General features: G+C 37.4%; 1 protein-coding gene, 1 long non-coding RNA gene and 1 pseudogene across 11 annotated transcripts in view; 2 read left to right on the plus strand and 1 right to left on the minus strand.

Moving 5' to 3' along the window:
• The first annotated feature begins 3308 nt into the window (after nucleotides 1-3308).
• Nucleotides 3309-8286, plus strand: LOC143882807 (rust resistance kinase Lr10 pseudogene; annotated as a pseudogene).
• A 4527-nt stretch (nucleotides 8287-12813) lies between these two features.
• Nucleotides 12814-16080, plus strand: LOC143884775 (uncharacterized). The gene is made up of 2 exons (XR_013253067.1): nucleotides 12814-13420; nucleotides 15482-16080. It is a non-coding gene; the product is annotated as an uncharacterized LOC143884775 (long non-coding RNA).
• Nucleotides 16081-17474: 1394 nt separating this feature from the next.
• The window catches only part of LOC143884776 (LEAF RUST 10 DISEASE-RESISTANCE LOCUS RECEPTOR-LIKE PROTEIN KINASE-like 1.2), a 52753-nt gene continuing 45803 nt past the window's right edge, over nucleotides 17475-24424 (minus strand). For 6 of the 10 annotated variants that reach the window (XM_077388553.1, XM_077388549.1, XM_077388551.1 and 3 more), the window contains 3 exons: nucleotides 20314-20352; nucleotides 19331-19594; nucleotides 17475-18681 (listed from right to left, as the gene is read on the minus strand). In XM_077388553.1, the coding sequence (XP_077244668.1) occupies nucleotides 17750-18681; nucleotides 19331-19594; nucleotides 20314-20352 (1235 nt within the window). In that variant the 3' untranslated portion in view covers nucleotides 17475-17749. Of the gene's footprint in view, nucleotides 18682-19330; nucleotides 19595-20313; nucleotides 20353-23098; nucleotides 24142-24424 lie in introns of those variants that run through there. The other 4 variants (XM_077388558.1, XM_077388556.1, XM_077388552.1 and 1 more) reach the window with 3 other exon arrangements.

The following is a 24424-nucleotide window of genomic DNA, read 5'->3' on the forward strand; positions in this document are numbered from 1 at the left end:
AGCTTAAACTATGTATCGAATGTATATTAGCTTATCTTACTGGGTATTCTCTTTCTCTTGCCATTTCACACCAAGGAGGAAATGTGGTGCTCTCTCTCTCTCTCTCTCTCTCTCTCTCTCTCTCTCAACTGAGCATTTGATCCCTTTTCAAAAGTTGTGAAAATGGTAGGAAAGTAAGTGGAAATATCGTCTCCCACATACTTTACTCTTTTCTAACTAAAGAAAACGATGTGGAAAAGGAGAATACAATGGATGGGAGAGCCCAACAATGGGAATCTGCCACGTTTGCAAAAATATTCTACTTTTTTTTGTTGATTCTCCTAATCCTAAGATTTGGCTTACATCATTTGTGATTGTGTGGCAAGAACCCATTCCTTCTCTAAATATTCAAAACATTGGCCCCTGCCCGTAAGTTTAGACTATAAAATAAGTGACACCGGGGACACACCAAACCACCCTTCCAATTCAAACCATAATAATACCAGTCAAGTTTTTCTTCATTTCCTATGCCTCAACCTCTTCTCCCTCTCCTCCCCCTCCTCTTCCTCCTTACTTCTGCCTGCGGAGACCCAATGGAATACCTTAACTGCACTTCTTCATTCACCTGCGGCGAAACCACCATCATCAGCTACCCTTTCTGGCACATTGATGGTGGGGATAAACATTGTGGCTATCCAAACCTCGGCCTCTCCTGCCGCGATCAACAAACCATTCTTCGTCTCCCCAACAACGAATACCACGTAGACGGGATTAATTACAAAGAAAAGACCATAACACTCGTCGACATCAACTTCGAAAAGAGCACCTGCCCAAGAGCTCGTAAAAATGTCACACTCGAAACAACACCCATGTTGTTCTACAATGGGGTCGACTGAAATCTGACCTTTTTCTTCAACTGCTCTTCTTCACCTTTCTCGGCGGCCCAACCTATTTCCTGTCTATTTCCTGTCTGATGAGCAGAAATCAACAGTCGTACATTTCTAATGACAGTCTGATTCTAAGGGGATTGGATTGGAGTTGTTATTGCGAGGAGAGCGTGGTGGTTCCGGTAATTGAGACTGAATTGAATGATTATGTTGGATTGGAGATTTTGGGAACCATTTTTTTGAGACACGGGTTTCAGTTGAATTGGACTTCGTATATGAATTGTGGGGCTTGCGAAGGGGGATTTATTTTGCATTTGCAAGGATGGAACTTACAACACAATTTTCCTAGGGGTGGCCAGAACCGAACCAGAACCGAAGAACCGAACCGGAACCGAAGAACCGAACCGGAACCGAACTGTAAAAAAATATTTTTGGTCCGGTTCGGTTCCACTGATGAAGAACCGAAAAATTTCGGTTCGGTTCCGGGTCTAATGTTCTCGGTTCGGTTCCGGAACCGAAGAACCGAACTTTGAATATATATATATATATATATATATATATATATATATATATATATATATATATATATATATATATATATATATATATATATATATTTCTATTATACATATACTTAATAATATAAATTACTTATAATATTAATAAGTAATAGTTAATACTATTCTTATAATAAGAAAGTAACTTATATTATAACTTTAATTAAAAGTTTTTATAAATTATAATTAATAATTAATAATTACCCATTAGAACCGAACCGGACCGAACCGATTATGTTCGGTCCGGTTCGGTTCGGTCCTACTGTGTAGTACGGTTCAGTTCGGTTCTTACGGTTCATGGAACCGAGAACCGAAAAAAAATGAACCGAAAAAAAAATGAACCGAGAACCGAGAACCGAACCGGTTGGCCACCCCTATGTTTTCCAGCTTCCATCCTCATTTTCTTCATGCATTTATGAAAAGACCGATTAACGCCCTTGGTTGGTTGCCTTTCAGTGGGACCCACAAGACTAAGGTCTGTTTTGTTTGCTTCGGTGCGTGTGGGCCCGGCTTTACCTAGGCAAACAAAAGGTGTCTTTTGACCTTTTCTGCCTGTGGACAAATTTGTCTTCCCGTACCTTGGCCCTTGCCTAGGCTTTTTTAGCTGGGATTAAACCTCTACCAATGCAAATTAAAGAGGTGCTAAGTACTAAGATGAGACCCTGATTAAAAATAGATTATTCTTACTACACGCAACCTCATTATGATAAATGAGGTGCCCTAAGGTGTAATGGGTCTCTCACACCTTCGATTGACCTGAATAATATACTTGATAGACTGGATTTCCTATGACCCAAAAAACACGCAGATCATCCAATCAAGAATACTGAGTTCTTGATCAAATTCACTATGCTTATATGATCGCTACTTAGAGTCCTAAAATATCACAGTTTTGCTAATCTCTTAGTATTAAGATATTTTTTTGAATGGCGTAGTATTAAGATTAATCCGTGGATGAATTGTAGTTTACCCTCGTGAGTAACACACCCGTGAGGATCTTTTTCAACTTGTCACCCTTTTCTTTTAGTGCCTTAGCAATGCACTACTCAACTAGAATATCCATCACTCTCCTTTGCCAGAATGAAATTGGCTTTTCCATTAAATTTGTCGACCTTGAGTCTAGAGATTGAGCTATTTGCTATTATTTCAGATAAATCATGGATCTGTACATAAACTTTGAAAGCAAATAGTTAAATTTCGGCTCTAATCGTTTGATTGGAATTAACAACATTTCATCAATCATTGTCTAGTTATATCTAATCGGGGCAACATTTGACGTATGATCCTAGGTGCAACCCAAGATGAGGTGAATTGGGGTTTTAAAAGCTTTTCTGATTAATCTTTGATATGTGCTTATGTTTATGCGTAGTTTTAATGTCGTAGTTATATATATAGTTGTGTGTGTAGTTTAGGGTTGTGGGGTTAGTTATTTGTGATGTGTCTTGTTAGTGGGTAAATGGGCTTGTGATGTGGCATTCCATCTTGCTTGTATTTATGTAGTAGCAATTCTATAAAATGAGGGGAAAAGAAGAAATTTACAGCACAAAGGAGACTTTATTCTAAGAGAGTCATGGTTCCTCTCGAATCGAGTCAATAGGAGGTCCGGTTGCCTCGAATCAACCTCTCTCCCTTCTTTATTTATATCTTTTTCTTATTTATTCGTGTTACGGCCAATTAGGCACGTAACAGAATTTTTCGAAAGTCTTCTCTCTTATCCTTTTCTTTTTTCCTTCTTGCTCCCTTTCTTCTTTTCTTCGTCCAACGACTAGTCTCCATTTTTTATGGTGTTATCAAGGGTTGAGGTTGCTCCATTTTCAAATTAATTTGATCATTTTTTTCATCTAAGCTACATTGCCATTTTTTTTTTTGAGCTTTTGACACACGGATGGTCGTGGAAGAGGATCTTCTCGGTGGCGTTATATATCTTGAAAGGAACGGCGGAATTTCCGACGACGACCTTGTTCGAATTGACAACGCTGACAAACACCTTTCTTTAGTGGCTTTCTCTCTTTTTCTTTTTTGTACTTGGGAAGGTAAGAACTCATTAAACCTGAAACACATGTCACATAGAGGCCATAAGATCTACCTCCACCATTGCAGTCTTGGTTGTTGGAGCGTTCCTCCTAATCTCGCGTATGTGTAGCCTTCATCTCTTCAAACCGAGCATTCATTGCAGAAAACATTACCTCCATCTCCTTGATCATCCTCTCTTGTCCCACCATAAGAGAATGTATCGCAGTTTCCAACCGTCTGATCTGTGGATCATCCATGCCTTGCTCTGATACCAATTTTTTACGTGCCTAATTGGCCGTAACACAAATAAACAAGAAAAAGATAGAAATAGAGAAGGGAGAGAGGTTTATTCGAGGCAACCGGACCTCCTATTGGCTCGATTCGAGAGGAACCATGACTCTCCTAGAACAAAGTCTCCTTTATGCTGTAAATTTCTTCTTTTCCCCTCATTTCATAGAATTGCTACTACATAAGTACAAGCAAGATGGAATGCCACATCACAAGCCAATTTACCCGCTAACAAGACACATCACAAATAACTAACCCCACAACCCTAAACTACATACACACAACTACATAACTACTACATTAAAACTACCCATAAACATAAGCACATATCAATCTTTTAGAAGCTTAGTAATTACTTATCTATCAAATCAAAGCATTAAATAAATCAAAGTGAATATTACCGAGCACCAAGAAGAAGTAGATGAGAAGATATGGAGAGATACTGCACAGGAATAATCTTTTAGTAGCTTTTGCGTCATTGCTCATATGTATTTTAAGACAGTTAACTTATATATGTTATTGATCCTTTGCCTATGTGAATGATGTCAGTGCACAAGTAGTTATTTCATTTTCGTAGCCATGGGAATTTCTCCCTCTTTGTGGATGCACGGTAGAATATTTTTGTTAGCGACTATATATTTTTTACCCCAACAATAGATGATGTTATATTGAAAGAGAGAACATTTTTTTCTCTTTTCCTTTAGTGAGAGACTTTCTCATTGCAAACATATCCCTCTATGGGATATGTTTTCATAAAATGTTTTATGGTTTGTGCATGTGTAATTACAACAAATTAGCTAAAAAAATATTTTTATGCCGCAGCTAATCAAGCCTTTGTATTATATTTTATTCTATCCTCTTTTCAATTATTTGGCATATCAAGGGAAGTAACATCCATTATTTTTTCAAATAGTTAGTGGTAGGCTAGGAAATGAACTTGTTGATTGAATAGTTGATCTACTATACATTTTTCTCTTAAGAATGTGATATTTGAGGAATCTGCACATATGTTTCATAGCGCTTCATTATCTAATTACCTTCCTCATGATTTTGCAGTCTACCGAAGTAACACGGTGAAGAAAACCATTCTAGGTATATCACTACCAGACCCAATTTATTCTCTGTCTTGTTTTCTTCACTTAAACTACAACCAACCCATATGAAGTCTCTTTAACATTGTTAGAGCTTAATGGTGCCCTACTGGTACATTGAACCACTCTTCAAAATAAAATAACTAAAGGGGATTATTCAATGTCCTCAAAACTATGGTGGTTAGAAGGAAAAAAATTATCTAGGGTTTGATGGAAACACAAATAAACAGACAAAAATTATATAGGGTCCATAGGCGAAGGCAATCAAAATGCTTCCACCATCTATGAAATTTACAACGCATAACATATGATCTACATCCAAGACCTAATTAAGTAATGTTCCAATCTTGATCCCATGACATTAATTTGACAAAAAGACAAACTATGCAGTTTTCATATTACGTTTTAAACATCTGTGTGGCCTTTTCGTGAATTTTATATGGATATGTTGGATACATGCTTATTTATGCATACTAATAATTGAGATTATATTTGTGTAACTTAGGAGATGTTATTGCTTCGTATTGCCTCTTGTGATGATGCATATTATAGAACAATAGTAAATTGATTTAAGCATTCTAGAATTATATAACAACGTATGTATCATATCACATATATTGTAGACTATTACCAACATGTACATGATTGATCCTTATGAGAACTAGTCTTGTAGGTGACCCTTGTGCCCTCAACAATCCTTTAACTTGTTAGAAGATCGATGTTTAGTGATCATTATTTTGGCATGCTTACCTGTAGCTATGATTAATTGAATCGTGTGGAACATTACAGAAAAGTAACTAGATTGTTCTCTCTCGGCTCTGACCTCTCCATTCATTGCTCCCCATCAAGTTCTTCCACCTTTATTTTTTAAAGAGGCTTACAGTTCGCGATAATAGTGGACAACCTGACTTTGTTGGTTCACACTTGTAGACAACCCCATTTTGTTCCACTTTAGCCAATGCCAATAAGGGTTTTCTCTCATTTCCTATTTTTTCTCATTTTCCTATTTTTTCTCTCCTTCCTTCCCTATATTTCTCTAGTTTCCAACTTTTTCTCACATTTCCTAAAATTTCTCATTTTCCTTCTCTTTCTTAAATTTTCTCCAATTTCCTAATTTTTCTCTAGTTTCCTGAATTTTTCTCTAGTTTCCTGAATTTTTTCCATTTCCCTACTTATTCTCTCATTTCCTAAGTTTTTCTATCATTTCCTAAGTTTTCTATCATTCTCCCTACTTTTTCTCCATTTCTCCACCTGTTCTATTATTTCCCTATTTTTTCTCTTTCCTTCCATACTCAATCATTTTCCTTAATTTTTCTTTATCTCCCTAACTTATTCTATCATTTCCCTACGTTTCGTCTATTTTCCTATTTTTTTCTAATCTCCTTCTTTTTCTCTCGTGTTCCACATGTTTTCTGTCATAGTTATCCTCGGATAAGTCACAATTGACCTTCAATGGTTCAAAAGAGTTAATTTAAAAAAAAAAAAAATCATCAAATCAACAGCCGAGATTGATTAGGATATTTTTTGGATCATCCAGGACCATTAGATTTAAAATTGAGTGATCCGGAATAAAGATCATCCTAGATCTAGAGTAGGTTTGGCTAAAATTCAAAAGTTTAGCATTGAGATCAAGAAGATCCTTGTAAAATTAATCCTAACCATTGAAATTCAAGATAAAATAGTCCATTTTAATAATTGGGTCCTTTCGGGATCTTGAATTAGTAAATTGATGGTTTGGATGATTAATCAAGGATTGATGGTGATCGTGGGAGCAAACCGATCGTTAATTCAATAAATCTAGAAGGAATTGGGCCAGCATTAAAATCAATGGCTCTTATTAGAAATGGCATACGAGCTTATTTTTTGGTGGCATCATCTCAAGCCATTGGATCTGCTTTAGTTCTTATCTTTATTCTGGAGAATAGATGTGGCAATGATCCATGAGACTTATATTTAGAATGGGAATGTGTTGAAATTTTTTCGCTCCATACTCTACAAAGATCATCCATATCTTTCAAGAATCCAAAGAAGATTGGAAAAGCTTCTAACTTCTATAAATATCAACCAAATTCGTTCCTCTCTCCCCCATTCCCATTCCATACCGCTTAGCAAAAATGCAATCCCATTCCATTCCTCTTAGCAAAATCCAAACATTCCCAATTAGAATTTCCATTCCCAGTTAGATTTCTCATTCCAATTAGATCTCCCATTCCCGATTAGATTTCCCAATTAGGTTTTTAAAATTATCAGCCACCTAAATGTCTCCTCACAAATGTTGGAGAGCAGTTAGCACCATGCACATTGCATTATATTCAGGTTGTACACAATATTTAATCTCCCTTTCCTCCTCTTTCAGGTCCAACCATAGGAGTTGGGAGCTTCATTGTGGTATGCCTACTTTTCTGCCTATTTATTCGTAGAAACAGTGCTTGTAAAAAGCAAACAGACAATGCACATAATGTGGAGGAATTTCTTGAGAAATATGGATCGCTTACTCCACAAAGATATAGTTATTCAGATATCAGGAAGATGACAAATTCCTTCACAGATAAATTAGGCCAAGGTGGATTTGGTAGTGTGTTTAAAGGCAATCTCAATGATGGTCGACCAGTGGCTGTGAAAACCTTGAGTGAGTCCAAAGGTAATGGAGAAGAATTTATAAACGAGGTCGGAAGTATTGGAAGGACATATCATGTTAACATCGTCAGTCTTCTAGGCTTCTGTTCAAGGGGTTCCAAGAGAGCACTTGTCTACGAGTTCATGCCCAATGGTTCTCTTGAAAAATTCATTTATGCTGAGAATTCAAAAGCAAATTATCTCTTGGGATGGGAAAAATTATACCAAATTGCTGTTGGAATTGCTCGAGGGCTAGAGTACCTACACCGTGGCTGTAGCACTCCCATCTTGCATTTCGACATAAAACCTCATAACATTCTTTTAGATCAAGACTTCTGTCCTAAAATCTCAGATTTTGGACTAGCTAAGCTGTGCCTAACAAAAGATTGTATCATATCAATGAAGGGTGCACGAGGGACTGTTGGATATATTGCTCCTGAGTTAATCTTTAAAAACATAGGAGAAGTCTCTCCCAAGTCTGACGTTTATAGCTATGGAATGATGGTTCTAGAAATTGTAGGAGGAAGAAAGAATGTTGACAATCGACTGGAGAATACTAGCGAAACGTATTTTCCGCATTGGATATTCAAGCGGCTGGATGAAAACGATGATCTAGGACTCAATGGAGTTACAACAGAAGAGGAGGAGAAAACTGCAAGGAAGATGATCTTAGTAGGTTTGTGGTGCATACAAACAAAACCAGAAAATCGACCTTCGATGAATAGAGTGTTGGAAATGCTAGAAGGAACACTTGAGAGCCTACAAATGCCACCAAAGCCATATCTATCATCTCCATCAAGATCGCCTCCTGATTCTGCTACCCCGTCAATGATCATAAGAGAAGGTCCTCCTTAAATGAGCCATGGAAGGTCTTAAGGTACTGTGTCCCAAGGTTGTGTCCGTATTTTGTTTCTCCTAGTATATTGCTCTTATTTTCAATGCGTCTTTGGCAATGTCTAAAGACTCCTTAAAACGATTATGTTTTGATAGTAAGATATTTTATCACGAAATGATAACCCCACCAAGGAAGGGACCAAAAAACAATAACAACAAGATGAAGGGCTTGTTGAGTTCCATGTTCTCAGGGTTCTGCTGAGCTACAGTCTCCTTTACGGAGTGCGGGCGGTTGTTGTAATTCAGTTTATCAGGATGTGACTTTGCAGTGCAGTTTCAGTGTTGCAGCTTTGATGCCTTCAGTTCTCTATGTTATGACTGTAGGGCCTTCTTTTGCCTCCCAAGGATGGGCTTGTTGCAGTTTTGCAGAGTTGGACTGTGTTTTGTGGCTGTGGAAGCAGTTCTGCTATTCTCTGCGTCTGTGTGGTACTCTCAGGTTTGTGATTTCCTTTGTGGGGCTTGCTGTTTCTGCTATTAGTATGATCCATGGTGTTGATTATAGATTGGTTTAGGTGCTATTTTGTTGTGCCTTTTAGTGGGTTTTTCCCGCGTTGTATCTGAGGCTAGGCGACATGTCCTCCTCTTGTTTTGCATAAAATATATATATATATATATATATATATATATATATATATATATATATATATATATATATATATATATATATATATAGAGAGAGAGAGAGAGAGAGAGATATATATATATATATATATAGAGAGAGAGAGAGAGAGAGAAAACGGTTTCTACACACGTGTAGATAAGTTATCTACACACTAGCTGAAAAAACAGTGGTGGCCCACATTGTTTGGGTGATCCAAACCATTCATATGATTGGCCCTCACATAGATAGGGTGTCCACAAAAAATCAGCTCCATAGGATCATCCTAACCCTTCGAATCGTGGAGGCAAAAAAATGGACAGATTTGTGAAGGAAACATACACGTCCATTTTACCTCCACAAATCATAGGGTTGGGAGGATCCTATGGAGCTGATTTTTTATGGACGCCCTATCTATGTGAGAGCCAATCAAATGAATGGTTTGGATCACCCAAACAATATGCCATCCACTGTATTTTAAGCTAGTGTGTAGATAACTTATCTACACATGTGTGTAGAAACCATTTTCTCATATATATATATATATATTTTATTTTTTATTTATTTTTATACCAAAGCAGCAATGTTGGGTTTTCATCTCCATCTTGTACTAGTATTTATCTCTTGTTAATGGGCTTTAACAGATTACAAGATAAGAATGAGGAAAGCTAGCTCCAGATAGCCTGCCTAAACCTCGGATCCTGCTGAATTAAATATCTCTATATCAACCCCAGTTTGGTAGGTTTCAAGGGAGTGTTCCTATTTTTTTGTTTCAAATAGTTCATTATGTTCTGAATGTCTATTTTAGTTGTCTTCTTCATCGACCTAAAGCAAATACATCATAAGGACACTATCTAATATGTATCTTCCATAAGTGTATAGGCCACAGATTTTGATGTGGATGCAAGTTTTGTAATTTCTGTAATGCAAATTGCAAATTTTGTAATTTCTTTTCTTCCTCTTCTTCCATTTTTGTTGTGCAAAACAACAAAAAAAGGAAAAGGGGTGGAGATTTGCATGATTTTTGTGGGTTTAGTGTGTTTCGCGGTTTTCTTGGAGATTAAATGGCAGGAATTCAGGAGTACATCTAAACGGGGTACATCTTCAATTAGTATTCCTCATGGAGAATATATGAAGTAGGTTCATTTAAAAGACCATCAAAGGGAGCGCCATCAGCAAATTGAAACTAATCTGAACCTCCCCTTCTCTTGGGAGGTTGCAGCACCAAATGTTGTGTTTGGATACCTCCAGATGAAGATATTTGTCAACTCAACACTGATGATTCTTTAGCTGGAGATTCTGCTGCACTAGGGACATAAGTCGAACGGCCAATAAGTAGCATTCTAGGCTTCCTCCCCGTTAATATCGCTCCAGACGCTATGGGGCCGTTTGGATACGTTGATTTTAGAATCCAGGATTTCTTCAACATTGTAGCTAAGAGACAAGCGAAGAAGCGGACCAGCCGTCGTTTTTTACTCTTTTTTTACTAGCCCTTCTTTCTGTCAGCAAGAGAGTAGCAGATCCTCCCATATTTTCAGCTTTTAGAAATCTCAGGATGCAGGAGAGATTTTTAAAATATGATTTTCTCACTTAAAATCCAAGAAACGCTGTCAGGACAGCATACAACAGCTTGATCATGAACCCTCTTTTACACTGTTTTCAAACTAAAAACCTGGATTCTAAAATCCGAGTATCCAAACGGCCCCCATACGATCTTGAAATTGAAGCTATTCATCATGGCATTCTCCTAGCCCACTCGTAAAACATCACCAAACTCTGGATGGAATCTGACACTATGCTGGCTGTCAAGATAATCACTGGTTCCTACAAATGCCCATGGAAGAAAATACCCATCCTTACAAGAATCAAGAAGCTCCTCTCTCCATTCGCCTTTTTGGCAAATCACTCACACCTGGAGGGAGGCAAACAAAGCAGCTGATTATCTCTCTAAATCAGACTGCCCTTGCAGAGGAGGAGAGTCCATTCCCACTGACTCTATTCCTCCCCCAATCTATGAGATCGTAAAATTTCTCTTTGGGAGTCCCTTATACAAGAATTTAATGTCATATTTTCTTTATTAATGCAGTTTTGTGAGATGGTCAAATGGAGGCCCTTGGTGCTTGTAGTTGTTTTTTTTCCCTTGCAAGGGTGCCCTTCATTTTCGCAATCATCAATACTTTATATAAAAATAGAAGGAATGCTAAACTCAGGGGCACCCTTGGAAAAAGGAGGTCAAAGGGCGCCCTCATTGGCTGCACATCACCATCATGTTTGACTTTTCACACATTATTAAGATGTGCAGCAAACGGGGGCGCCCTTTCACTTCCTTTTTGCAAGTGCGTCGTTCAGTCTAGCATTCCTCATTTTATAAAACCTTTTAGGCCCTGTTCGGTTTGGATTATATACAACTGATTGTCCAGCATAACCGATTCTACAATCGATTATCCTGAGAAGGGTGTTCAGTTCGCTTAATTAATAATCAGTTATATTTCACAATCCGATTGTCCGGATATTGTAAAAATAAGAGAAAAGTACGGAATAGGGGCTGATGTTTGGAGTAATTACGGATTGCATGCACCTTTAAAAACAAGAACAAAAAATGGGCTAATCTTCAAAATCGGGTTGGAAAAAGACCTTGATACCCTTCTGACATCGACAGAAACGTCATTCAACTTCCTTTTCATTACTGCCTATTAAATTGGTGCGCTTCACGAGGCTTCTTTTAGTTCGTTTGAATCCGTATTTGAACCGAAAGAACCTTGATTCGTTTCTATCTTGGCCGTCGAAAATAACTAGAGACGGATTGATGCTTGACACGTGTTGAAAACTTTTTGGAACGTTGACAACCCAAAGTCAATAATTATCTTTTCTCACTTCTCTTTTGGCTTAGAACGGTAACGTTATTGAATACGTCTCTTTTGGCTTTGGGTTCGTTTCTATCTTTTCACTTCTCATTTGGTCCTCACTTCTCTTTTGGTTTATAAAGATAACGTTATTGAATACGCGTATTTTGGTTTTGAACGGCATCGTTATTGAATATTTTATTATTTCTCACGTCTCTTTCGGCTGAGAACGCCGACGGATTAAGGAGTACGCCGCCGGAATATTAAGTGGTACGCCGACGGAAATAGGGTGTACGCGGGCGGAAATAAAAGGGTATGCCGGCGGAAAGCGTAAATGATAGGGTACGTCGGCGTAAATAATGGAGACCAACAGAGAAGGAAAAAGATTCTAAGCCAAAAGAGAAATAATGGGTATGCCGGCGGAAATAATGGAGTACGCCTGCGGAAAGTATAAATAATAAGGTAAGCCGGCTTAAATAATGATGACCAAAAGGGAATGGAAAAGAATCTAAGCCAAAAGAGAAATAATGGGTACGCCGGCGTAAATAATGGAGACCAATAGATAAGGGAAAAGATTCTAAGCAAAAAGAGATGTATTCAATAACATTACCGTTCTAAGTCAAAAGAGAAGTGAGAAAAGATAACGCTGCTCACTAAAGTATTCAATAACGTTAGCGTTTCAAAAGGTTTAAGTTTTCCAACAAGTGTCAAGCATCCATCCATCTCTAGTTATTTCCGACGGCCAAGATAGAAATGAACCCAAGGTTCTTTCAATTCAAATACCCATTCAAATGAACCAAAAGAATCCTCGTGAAGCGTGCCAATTTAATAGGCAATGATGAAAAAGGAGGATTCTATTGATGTCAGAAGGGTATCAGGGTTTTTGACAACTCGATTTTGAAGATTTGCCCGTGTTTCGTTCTTGTTTTAAAAGGTGCTATTAATCTGTAATTTCCCCGAATATGAGCCGGCATTCCGTACTATTCTCTAAAATAACTGCACCTTATGATCACCGAAATCGGTGATTATAAACCGATTGGGCGGTTGTTGGGGGCGGAAATTTTCTGAATTCTGAACTTTGTCCCGTAATACCTTCATACATTTTAACAAATGGCAAAACTACACTGGTAAAAGTATTCGCTAAAATGCTCTCTCCCTCGAGAAACCTCCATCTTTCTCTCCCTCCACAAACCCTAACTGCATTTCTCTCCTTCTACAAACCCTAGCTCTCAGCGAACCCTAACTCCATCTTTGTCGACAGACCCTAGGTCTCAAAGAACCCTAGCTGTCCACATACATATTAGAAATCCCTTGCGAAAGCAAACTTTGGATACTTTCGATTTTCCAGTGCTGGATAGAATAGTTTCTGATCAAAATTTTTGTGAAATCTTAGGGTTTCGGAGTTTTTTTTGGTGACATTCGATTTGCAATGCTGAAAAGAAAACGTTCAGATAAAAAAATTCGTGAAATCTTAGGGTTTCGGAGTCGTTTTTGGAGACATTTGATTAGTTGGTGTTAATTTTGCTTCAAAAATCACATTGGAGACATTCGTTTTTGGAGACATTTTATTTTCGGGAAATTTCTTAAATCTCTCTCTCAAATCAAAAGGAGATAAAATAAAAAAAAATGCAACCAGTTCTGCCTCAATCACAAGGTAAGTTGCAGGAAAACCTAGCTTCTCATTGCGAACCTCTCTTTCTTTTTGTTTCATTTTGATCTTAAATTTGTTGATAGTTTTGGGTAAAGTTGTTAGATAGTTTGCTATTTATGTGCTTTTCCGTTCTAGAGTAACTGTCTACATGTAGATTTAGTTCATTGTGATCTTAGATTTTTCAATTTGGTAGATAGCTTTGCGAGGGATTTTATTATAAATTGCTGCTATTTTTTATTTCGTTGATAATTTATTTGCATTTGAATTTTTTCTTTCTTAACATTGATGATCCAGGGAGGATGGAAGTATTTGATTTGAAATGCATAAATGCTACTGATTCTAATTTAGGGCTTTTATATTGGGGTTTCATCATGTTCTTGCTCTCTTATGCTCCAGGTTTCAAAGTCATGCTGCATATATGCTTATTATCATATATTTGGTCAATATGATATTGAAGTTCTAGTTATTTTTATTAGTTTCTGGTATTACTTTCTATTATTAGTTTTGTTATGTCTTGAATTGCTTTGTATGTTATTTCCATATCCTCTATGATATGTTCCCATGTGTACTTATTTTTTTATTCTATAAGAATTTGAGTTCACTACTTTCTATGGGTTTGATATTTACCTATTGAAAAGTTGGGCTTGGTCCACTCATCTATAAGAATTGTTCAAGTCACTTTAATTGACTCATTAGGTCCTTTAGATAGGGTGTATCATTGGCTTGTTAAGGAATGTTCTTGGAAGGTTAAAGAATCAAGAAATTTGAAGTGCCTGGATGGTTCAAGAAAGATGGGGTCTGTTGCTAAAGGGAATTGGGTTTTGTTGTCAAGAACCAAGAATTAGGACTAGTTAATCAATCAGAAATTCAAAACTAAGGCTGGAAATTGTGACCAAGAATCGTGGCTAAGACAAGGCTCTCGAGTAGGCTTAGAACAAGGGTGTGAATGTTCTTAATGTTGAGAGAAGGCTTTCAAGATGAGTTGTGCTTAAATGTTCTTAATGCTTAAAGACTAATTGCCTCCATGCAGCTCATAGTAGGAAATGTCCTCTCTTACCGCATTAATAATTTCTACGCACCCAGTTTATTCCTTTTTAACAATATATTTTCAAAATATATTAATTTCAACCGACTCATTTATGGCTATTTTTTATTGAATTGACCATGTCAGGTTAATTTTTTTCAAGATCTACTAGCAAATGCTGGATTTTTCAAGATCTACTAGCAAATGCTGAACTTTACTCGCAATGACATTTCATAAATTTATTGATTTATTGGATTTTTGCAATGACATTTCATCAATTTAATGGAATGCAATTCAAGCTCATTTTGACGCTCTTATTTCTGTTAACATAGTGATTGGTTTTAAGCAGAGTATGTCCTCTCATATGTGGAGATAAGACAATTCAATTACTCTTTTCTCCACCTTCGTATGTGACATGACTTGGCTATCTATCATGATTTGCAACTAAACCAGAGCAGAGTTGGTGCTTTCATTCCTCTTCATTGAAGAAAAGAACATTCTCATTCTGATCATCTTTCATCTAGAACCCCACATCATTAAAAGCTGTACTTGCTGCATTTACATCTTCTAATGTCTTAATATTCCCTTTTAAGGTACGAAGATGGCTTACCTCATAAGTAAAATAGTAATGCTAGGGAAACCGGAAGTAGGACCTAAAAGGAGACGACAAATTGATTATTGCCACAACATCCCAAGTGATGTGAGCAAGCTCTTAGATTTAGGAAAATCAAGAAAAAGTATTTTTTTTTGTACATTTCATAAATTTATCAATTTTGTCAAGGAAATAGCCTTTTGTCTTAATTCTGCACTACTCTAGCTATTGGTCTTACAGTTTATTCTAACTGAGTTCATCTAACCACATGTTAGCTCTTTACAATAATATTAAACTACAAGGATTGTACTCTGTTCAAGATAAATGTGGCCCCATTCTTTTCTATGAAAAATGTTACTGATCCTTTGCCTTCATATTGCATGATCACATCTTCCTACACTTCCGTGCTGACAGTAACATCTGTTATTTTTCTTTTCGGTGAACTCAGCGTGACAACAAGGGTTTTGCACATCCAGAAAGGATTCAGAATCTTGTGAAAAATTACTCACAATTTCTTTAACTGATATACACCTAGCAAGAAAAGGGATTTACTGACCAGGCAAGATCTACTACTTATTGCACCATTTTAAATTTGTGCTTTTGCTTGAATAATTTGGCCTTGTGAAAGTTATACTGGCAAGTGGCAACCAAAGACCATGTCTTGTTAGCAGTAGCACAAATTTCCAAATTGTCAGTAGCCTGCTGTTTGCATTGTCTAATAAGCTTCAGCCTCAAACTGATTCTATTCTGCTAATTTTTGGATATGTTATCAATCAGGTTGAGGTTGATGAGGATCCAGCTGAAGCAAAAAAAGATGGAGAAGAGTTAGTGAAGGAACATGTCTAGGCTTTAATGCCGTCTTTTGGAACATTTATCTTTTATTAATTTAAACATTTGTCAGATATTACAGTTCTTATAAGGCTTTTTTTTAATGGTAGTTCTTACTTCTTAGAAGGCTCTTAGAAGCCAAATAAATCAGAAAAGAGAGATGGGAAAATTTGGAACATTTATCTTCTATTAATTTAAACATGTCAGATATTACACTTATTATAAGGCTTTTTTTTTGTGGTTGTTCTTAGAAGGCTCTTAAAAGTCGAATAAATCAGAAAAGACAAGCTGAGTTTGCACTTATCAAAATATGGTAGTGCCAATATCATTAGCCGGGTGCATGCCAACCGTGGTTGTAAAGCTAAGTTTCTTTATTGTTTTTGCTGCAAGGCATGTTGTAGTTGCTTATCAAATGATCTTGTTTCATAGTAAAACAGAAAAGACAAGCTAATTTTGTGCACTTATAAAAAAATCCTAGTGCCAATATCATTAGACAAAGGGTGCATGCCAACAGTGATTGTAAAACAGAAAAGACAAACTAAGTTTGTGCACTTATCAAAACATGGTAGTGCCAATATCATAAGCAAAGAGTACGCCAACAATGGTTCAAAGGGTATTTTCGTCATTCTAAGATATGTAAATAATCTATTATAAAATGATTCAGAACAGAATTATACTATAATAGATTATTTTTATAATTGGAGATTGTCACAATCAGTTGCAACAATTGCAATCAGCTGTCCCATAATCTCAAACGAACAGGGCCTTAAATGTAAATTTTTCCATCAATGTTAAATACGTGACAAAGAAAATACTGAAATTAAGACTGTTATTATAAACTGCACTCTACAAAGGCTTACGTAAGATGAGTTATTATTAAGGCAACACAGATATGTGCAATGTAGGACCTATGATCAAAGTCCTATAAAAAGCTCAGGCCTGTTATTTTTGGATTTTTATAAATGATTATGAGTAAAACTGATTATTGAACTCAGCATTCCCTGTTTGTTTCCAAACCAGATTGTTACCCCCAATTAATTTTGAGTACAATAATCAGTTTTGGACTCGCAATCAGTTCTCAAAATCCAAAACAAACAGTGCCTATACATAAATTTGAGTCCAATAATCAGTTTTGGACTCACAATTGGCTCTCAAAATCCAAAACAAACAAGGCCTTTGTCATAAAATCATGTAATTTTTGGGTCATGTTTGCGGATACTGCAAGTTCCCTCACTTTTAAAATATGAAGAATCAAATGGAGCAAGATAATGAGCAAAACAAATGTGCAACATGAAGGTTTATAACAATTTTGAAAACGGGAAATGATATCCCTAGGCCTTTTGATAATAACACCACTCATATTTACACTTTCCTTATCAGCTCCCATAGTCTCATAGGGTGCTAAAATCACCAAAGAACTAACAACAGCCAATCAGAAATGTCTAATACATTGACGAGAGACATTATCAAAAGAATGCAAATATCATTTCCTTTCGAAAACTCTCGAGGAAATCAAAGTGCAAAACTGAGTTTTGCAAACTAGGGTGGCAAAAGTGGGGATTTCTACTTCAATCTTCCTTTCCCTATGCACAGATAAAATAACAGAAGCCATATTAATCAAAACTAAAACCAAAATAATATAAACAATCATCCCACCTCACAAATTTGCACACCAGCATTCCCTATAAAACTCCATTAGTATGTACATTGCCCTCAATTTCAAAGCTATATTGCTTTGTTGAATCTCTTCGGGCACGGAAACCCCACAAACATAAAAGTATAAAACCTATCTAAAGCCTTATCTTGGACAGTATTATGATTAATATACTCATTACCAGCTGCTAATTTATAAAGAAATCCCATCAGAGAGAGGGAAAAACAGTTACCACTACCCACTAGTGTTAGGTGTTGTAGTCCTGCTGGCCCATGTATCCATCACTGTATCCGGCGAAGCTGGCGGAATACCATTTAACAGTCCGACGTCATCCGAGGGAACATCAATATCCTCGGCCTTCTTTGCGGGGAAATCATCACTCTCAATCCCTCTTAACACCTCCAAAACCTCCTCCATGGAAGGCCTCACTTCCCTATCCTCTTGCAAACACCTAAAAGCTAACTCTGCCACCAAAGTAATCATCCTTCTTACCCCATAATCAGTTTCAAACCCGAGACCCATGTCTACAAACTCATGCAAGGCATGATTGTGGATCTTGTTGATTGCCATTTTAGCCAAATTAATCTCATGTCGATTTCTAGTGATGTCCACAGCCGGCTTGGATGATATAAGCTCTACAAGAACCACTCCAAAGCTATACACATCGCTCTTGTCGGTAAGTTGGTAGCAGTGGTGATAGTCTGGGTCTACATAGCCCGGAGTCCCCTGTGGTGCGGTGGACACATGTGTGACATCTGTGGGGAATAGACGCGATAGGCCAAAATCCGCAACTTTTACTTGGAAATTGTTATCGAGGAGAATGTTGTTGGTTTTGACATCACGATGTATAATTTGAGGTTCAACGGCATGGAGGTACGCAAGAGCACCAGCAGTTTCTATGGCAATGCTCATTCGGATAGGCCACGTGAGAGGCCCTGACTGTGCACGTTCACCGTGGAGATGATCTGCCACAGTGCCATTAGGGACGAATTCATAGACAAGCAGAAGCTCACGACTGTGGCGGGAGGTGCACCCATAAAGGGAGACAAGGTTATGGTGGCGCACACGGGAGAGGATCTCAACTTCGTTCATGAATTGCTCCACACGCTTGTAGTTGTTTTCATATAGGCGTTTGACTGCGACAGAACGTCCATCACGGAGCTTGCCTGTATAAAAATCAAGTACAAAAATCAAATTGTAACCATATTAAACAAGCAAGTTTAAAGAATGAAATTTGGTTTGTGATTTATGTATGTGAGAGAAACAATTTTACAGGGATTATGATTGTAGATTCTATATATGGTCTTGGTTGTAGACTGATTTAGAGATTTTGTATTTAATTTGTAATCTTTACCAATTGTGGAAGTCATTGGATCACCATTTTCTGTGGATGTAGGCACACAATGTGAGGAACCACAAAAAAACCCTTGTTCTATGGTTGTTCCTCTGTCAAATTTCTCTGTTTTGTTTTGTATTTGAGTCCTTGGATTACCATTTTCAGTGGATGTAGTCACACGATGTGATGAACCACAAAAGCCCCCTGTTCTATGGTTGTTCTTCGGTCAAATTTCTCTGTTTTGTTTTGTATTTGAGTCCTTGGATCACCATTTTTACAATGTGATGAACCACATAAATTCCCCTGTTACATGGTTGTTCTTCTGTCAAATTTCTCTGTTTTGTTTTCTATTTGATCATTCCTAAATCACAGTTTTAACAACAAAATCAATTGACGATGGAGGCATTTTTGGGAATAGATGGATATTTCTACATTACAGAAGGAACATAAATTAATGCAAAACAGATGGGATGACATACCATAGTACACTGTGCCAAAGCCACCATCTCCGAGTTCTCTAGATTCGGCAAAATTTTCGGTGGCTTCTTCGAGTTCCTTATAGGTGAAGACAGGTGTGCCAAAGAAATTGCTGTTACATTTCTCAAGGTCATGTCTGGAAGAGGGGTCTGAAAATTTGTTTTGAGAAAGGAGGGTTGATGATTTAGAACGGAGGCGTTTCCGACAACACCAACAAAAAAGAGAGATGATGCATATTAGGACGACTAAAACTCCTGTGCTTACACCTGAAAGAGGAATAAAGGTAATTAGAAAGCACCGTTTAGGCTGACCCAATATGCAGTGGTGCATAATGTGTCTTTGCAGAGGCTTGTGAGACCTCTGCAACTCTTAGCTCTCTCCAATCTCCACCTATAAATGGCAAATGTATAGTCATTGGAACCTATAGAGATGGGGATTCTTTCATGGACTGACTACAACCAAAACTTGCAGCCAAACTATTCAATTCAATCAATGAACTTTTGCTTGCTGAATGTAAAAACCATTGTGCATTAAATCTTGATTAAAACATTTGATTATAATGTTACGGACATGCATCTGCATTGGGCTCATTCAATAGGGCCCATCTAATGACTAGTTCGCATATGGTGGAGATTTAGGAGGTTGTGCAGAACACCAAATCCGTCCTTGAAAAATGAATAGATGTATTTATCACCCCTTCTTTTTCTTTTCTTTTTTTGGGAATGGTATCTATCACCTCTTCACCCCTTCTTTTGAAAGAAGATTCAGGCATGTAGACCATTTCGGAGTAAAAATTTAAAGAACATAATCAGGTGATTTCAGCATGTTAGAAAATAAAGCCACTGATTAAAAGTAATGATTATTTTATAGGGAGAAGTCTGTCGTCCAATCGTTCAATGGAAAACCATAAGGTTGAGTGAATGGTTAGCGGGTTGTGGTAGGGAGCAATAGAAGACCATGGGAAATTAGGATATAAGCAGAATACCTATAATGATTCCCTTTGTTTCTTCTGACTTATGAGTACCTGCACAATCATTACGCAAAGAGAATTAGTTGAAAACTGAATAAGGAATAAAATGTGCACCTCCAAAATTATTATAACATCTAGCTTGTTTAACTTAAAGAAAAGAAAAGATCCCAGGAAAACAACCCACTGAAGCTCTTGCATCATGCTAAATCCTATCAAAACTGAGGGTCTGACCCTTTTATGTTATAATGATTATACATAAATACATGCTCTTAAGAAAAAAAAACCTCTGTAACTATAAAAATCCCTCTGCTTTTAATCTCATTCTGCAAGTAACAATTCAAGTTATGGAGCAGTTATGAGAATCAAAATTTTCAGTAAAATAGACAAGGGTGTTAAGATGGCTTTAAAGTCCATAACATGGCATCAGAAACCATCTCCTTTCGTCTATACCTCAACATCACTGCTTGCGACAGCCAACAGAGAAAGAAGGCCTCATTGGACCTGTATTGATCAAAAGGCTGAGGTAACTCAATAATGGGAAGCTGAAGGACCTAACAACTGCAATGAAGACTCTGATGTGGTTAGAGTTTCTGCAGGTAACAGAGATTGTAGCCTATGCAATGAGAGGCCATATAACTCCTCGGAAAATGCATGGGAGAGATTATAATGATAGTTATTTGCAATTGACGGCGGAGAGAAATGATTTTTTGGTGACATGGAAATCTTAAGGTGAAGATGAGAAGGATCTATACTTGGTCTACCTTGACAGATCCAGCATCTTGTCGGGTAACATCTCTTCTACAGTTTGGTACAAGGACTGCTTTCTTGAGAAAAGCTATAATCTTACGGCATTTGATATGAATAAAGTTGAATTTGATATCACTTAAGGAGATAACTCTAGACAAAATATGGAGGGACTGTCAGTTTGACCGAGTGTGTGTACATTTATAATGCCAAATTGAAGGTTGCCATTGGAAAACACTCAGCCGTAATGGCACCCCATTGGATCCACACCACCCAATTGCATTGATCATTCCTTTAATTTGGAATTTTCCAGTGTTATAAATGTGATTGGGTGTCATGGATCCAATAGGGCATCCTTGCAGGTGGGTTTTCGCAAGGGTGCCCTTCAGTTTAGCATTCATAGAGGCTACTGACGTTTGCACTACCAAGCTTTGATAATGAGACAAACTCACCTTGTCTTTTCCTTTTTAATTGGCTACAGAGAGCTTTTTGGGAATTGCAATAGCTTTTGACGGCCGGTTTAATTAAAAAAGACAATGTGAGTTTGTTTCTGTCATTATCAAAACATGGTAGTGGGAATATCAATAGCCTTCCTTCTCTTAAAACAAGAGAACCGGGAACAAGAACCAAAATTGTAAAACTGAAATAACAATGACACAGGGGTTGGGCCGGTAGGTTAACGGTTGAGGCTTTGTTTCTCAACCTTGAGGTCGCAGGTTCGATCCCATCTTACCTATCAAAAATAAATAAATAAATAAATAACAATGACACAATAAGAACACAATAACAACAACGACGACGACAAAATAACAGCAACAAAAACAACAAAATGTTTTTCTCAACGAATTGAATTGTTTGCTAATTGGGTCTTAGTCATGGATGAAAGACATCACAGCAGCCATTTTGTTCGGGTTTATTTCAATAAAATTTACACACTATACAGATAAAAAGCTAAGCATCTAGGACTGTGTGTGTGGGAGAGTGTAGTTGGAGAACATACCAGTCTTCAATCTCTCCCAAAGGGCATATCTAAAATGGGCTGAATTGTCTCAAGCCAAGACTGACTGATCTGAATGACAATGTTATATAACAACCTCAATAAAGTTTGTTTGCATTTTAAGAATAATGTCTAGTTCTCATTGAAATCGATGATAATGGTAAAGATGGCATTGAATAGAACAGGTGTTATGCTCCAAATTGGAGAGATTATGACATCCAAAAAAACTTCCAAAAGACTTGGTTTATGTTCTTGTTCTGTGCATCACAGTTCACCGAAAACATAGTATTCTGTCTTTTTCCTCGGTATGTTTTGTGAATGAGAACAAAAAGGAAAGTAACAAGAAAGGCCTCCGACAAAAGAGGAATTATCAAGATGAAATGGTCCTCCAAAAGTAACTACATAAGAAAACAAACAAGATTGCTGATGCTATCTGTTTCATAATTTTCATTTAAGAAAAAAGAAAACAGGAAAATGATATAATAAGAGGAAAAACAAGAAATGCTATCTCGTTTTCTCCCACGTCAAACGGATGATCCTAATCCCTTTTAACACAGAGGTGTAATTTCAGTCACACTTCGGAGAGAGTCTCCCTAGTATTCCATTCAAAAGAGAAGCGACAAACAGAGATCCCATACGTTGTCTATTTTGCTTTGTAATGACACTCTCCTAACCTTCTTAAACTTTTCTGATTGGTTGATGATAGGTTCGTGCAAATTATAAAAGCTTTTAACAGCTGACTCGTGAAAAGTTGAAATAAATAGAAAAAGTGCCATTATTAAGGGAGAGCCAGGTCAATTCCCCCAATTAGGAAAATAGTAGTTGCACCCCTTTTACTTGTCTTCTCCTATAAATTAATGCATTTTCACTACCCTTTGTCCTTTTGCGAAAAGTGAAATCATTCCCAAGAAAAGACAAACAAAATGGGGTAGAAATATCATTTCAAACAAGAAGCATGGCAATAAAAAACAGATTTACAGACCCACCTGTTCTATCTTCTCCCTAAAAAAAAGATTTGAATAAAACTGAAAAAAACGAAGGATGAAAAAGCTAACGAACCCACTGATCTTGGAGTGCATGACTTGAGATGGGGTCGATCAGGGCAGAAGCATACGAATTGAGATGTCCCATTAAATCCGCACCGACCACCGCTCTTCGCACAGATGCTACAATTATTTGCAGTCCATTCCAAAACAAAACCCTTCTTCATAAACTCCGAATACCCATCTAAATATCCAGGAAAAAGAGGCACTGCATCTGCCCTTATGGGTGCAATAACCATAGACTCACAACCCAACCCTCCATACTCCTCAAACGTGGCGAAAGAATAACGAGTTTCAGTCGGGACGCACGAAGAAATCTTGAAATAAATGTACGTTTGAGGAGGCAAATGGGTGCAATTTAAGAAAAAAGAGACATTGAGAGTTGAAGGAGTAAGGTGGAAAGGAGTACGATCGAGGGTGAGGTTGTGAAAGAGACGTGGACAATTGTTGTCCAGTGATCCTACACTGAGGACTGAGATTGATTGGTTGGTGTAGAAGATATCTCGAATGTAATAATCGTTGTTTTTGGACATGTCTAAGATGGACTCGTTGTTTTTGCAGGTGAGATGGAAACCTGGGTATCCACAGTAGGATGGTTGGGTGTCGATCCAGAAAGGGAAGCTTATGTTTACGTTGTTACCACAAGTTTTAGGCTTGCAAGCTTCGAATTGTGGGTCTGTAGATAGAGCTGTTCTTAGTAAGATGAATAAGATGATGAAAAATAGGTAGAAGAATTTTCTGAATTGTGACCTGTTGAGAGTCATTTGGTACAAAGGGAAGATAAAAAGGAGATGAGAAAGGAAATAAAAAACAGATTGCGAGGGTCTGCAAATAGAGGATATTTTTTTTGTGGGTGGGTGATAATTATACCACCCCCCTTTCTTAACTATGGACGCCCCAATTATGGTGGTTTTATGAACTCTTTCATTCCTCTCAATTCTTGTGGTTGATTTGGAGTGACAAGAGACGTGTGATAAATGCAGTTACTGTGCAAGCACAGGCTTGAAGTCAAGTTGGAGGGTGAAGATAATGAGGGGTTTGAGGCTTTCTTTTCGTTTGAAGATCATATTTCTTTGTCTCTCTATCTTTGAATATTGAGAAGAACTATGCAACTAGAAATGTCAGGCCGCGGTGACGGTAAGATTCTAGGTCCCACAAGAGGACATGTTTGTAGTTTGTACAATCAAGACCGTCTGAATTTCGGGATCAGTGGTGGTGAAAAATTCAAGGGTCCCATATGGGGACATATCTGTGCAATCCTACGGGGATCCGACATCCATTAAGTGGGATGAAAAACAACAAAAATCAACGGTTCAGATATTGTTTCAAGAACCCTTAAAAA

Source organism: Tasmannia lanceolata, unplaced genomic scaffold (genome assembly GCF_043159265.1).
Source record: "Tasmannia lanceolata isolate RefF3 unplaced genomic scaffold, GAP_Taslan_0.1 ptg000008l, whole genome shotgun sequence".
NCBI classification, from domain to species: domain Eukaryota; kingdom Viridiplantae; phylum Streptophyta; class Magnoliopsida; order Canellales; family Winteraceae; genus Tasmannia; species Tasmannia lanceolata.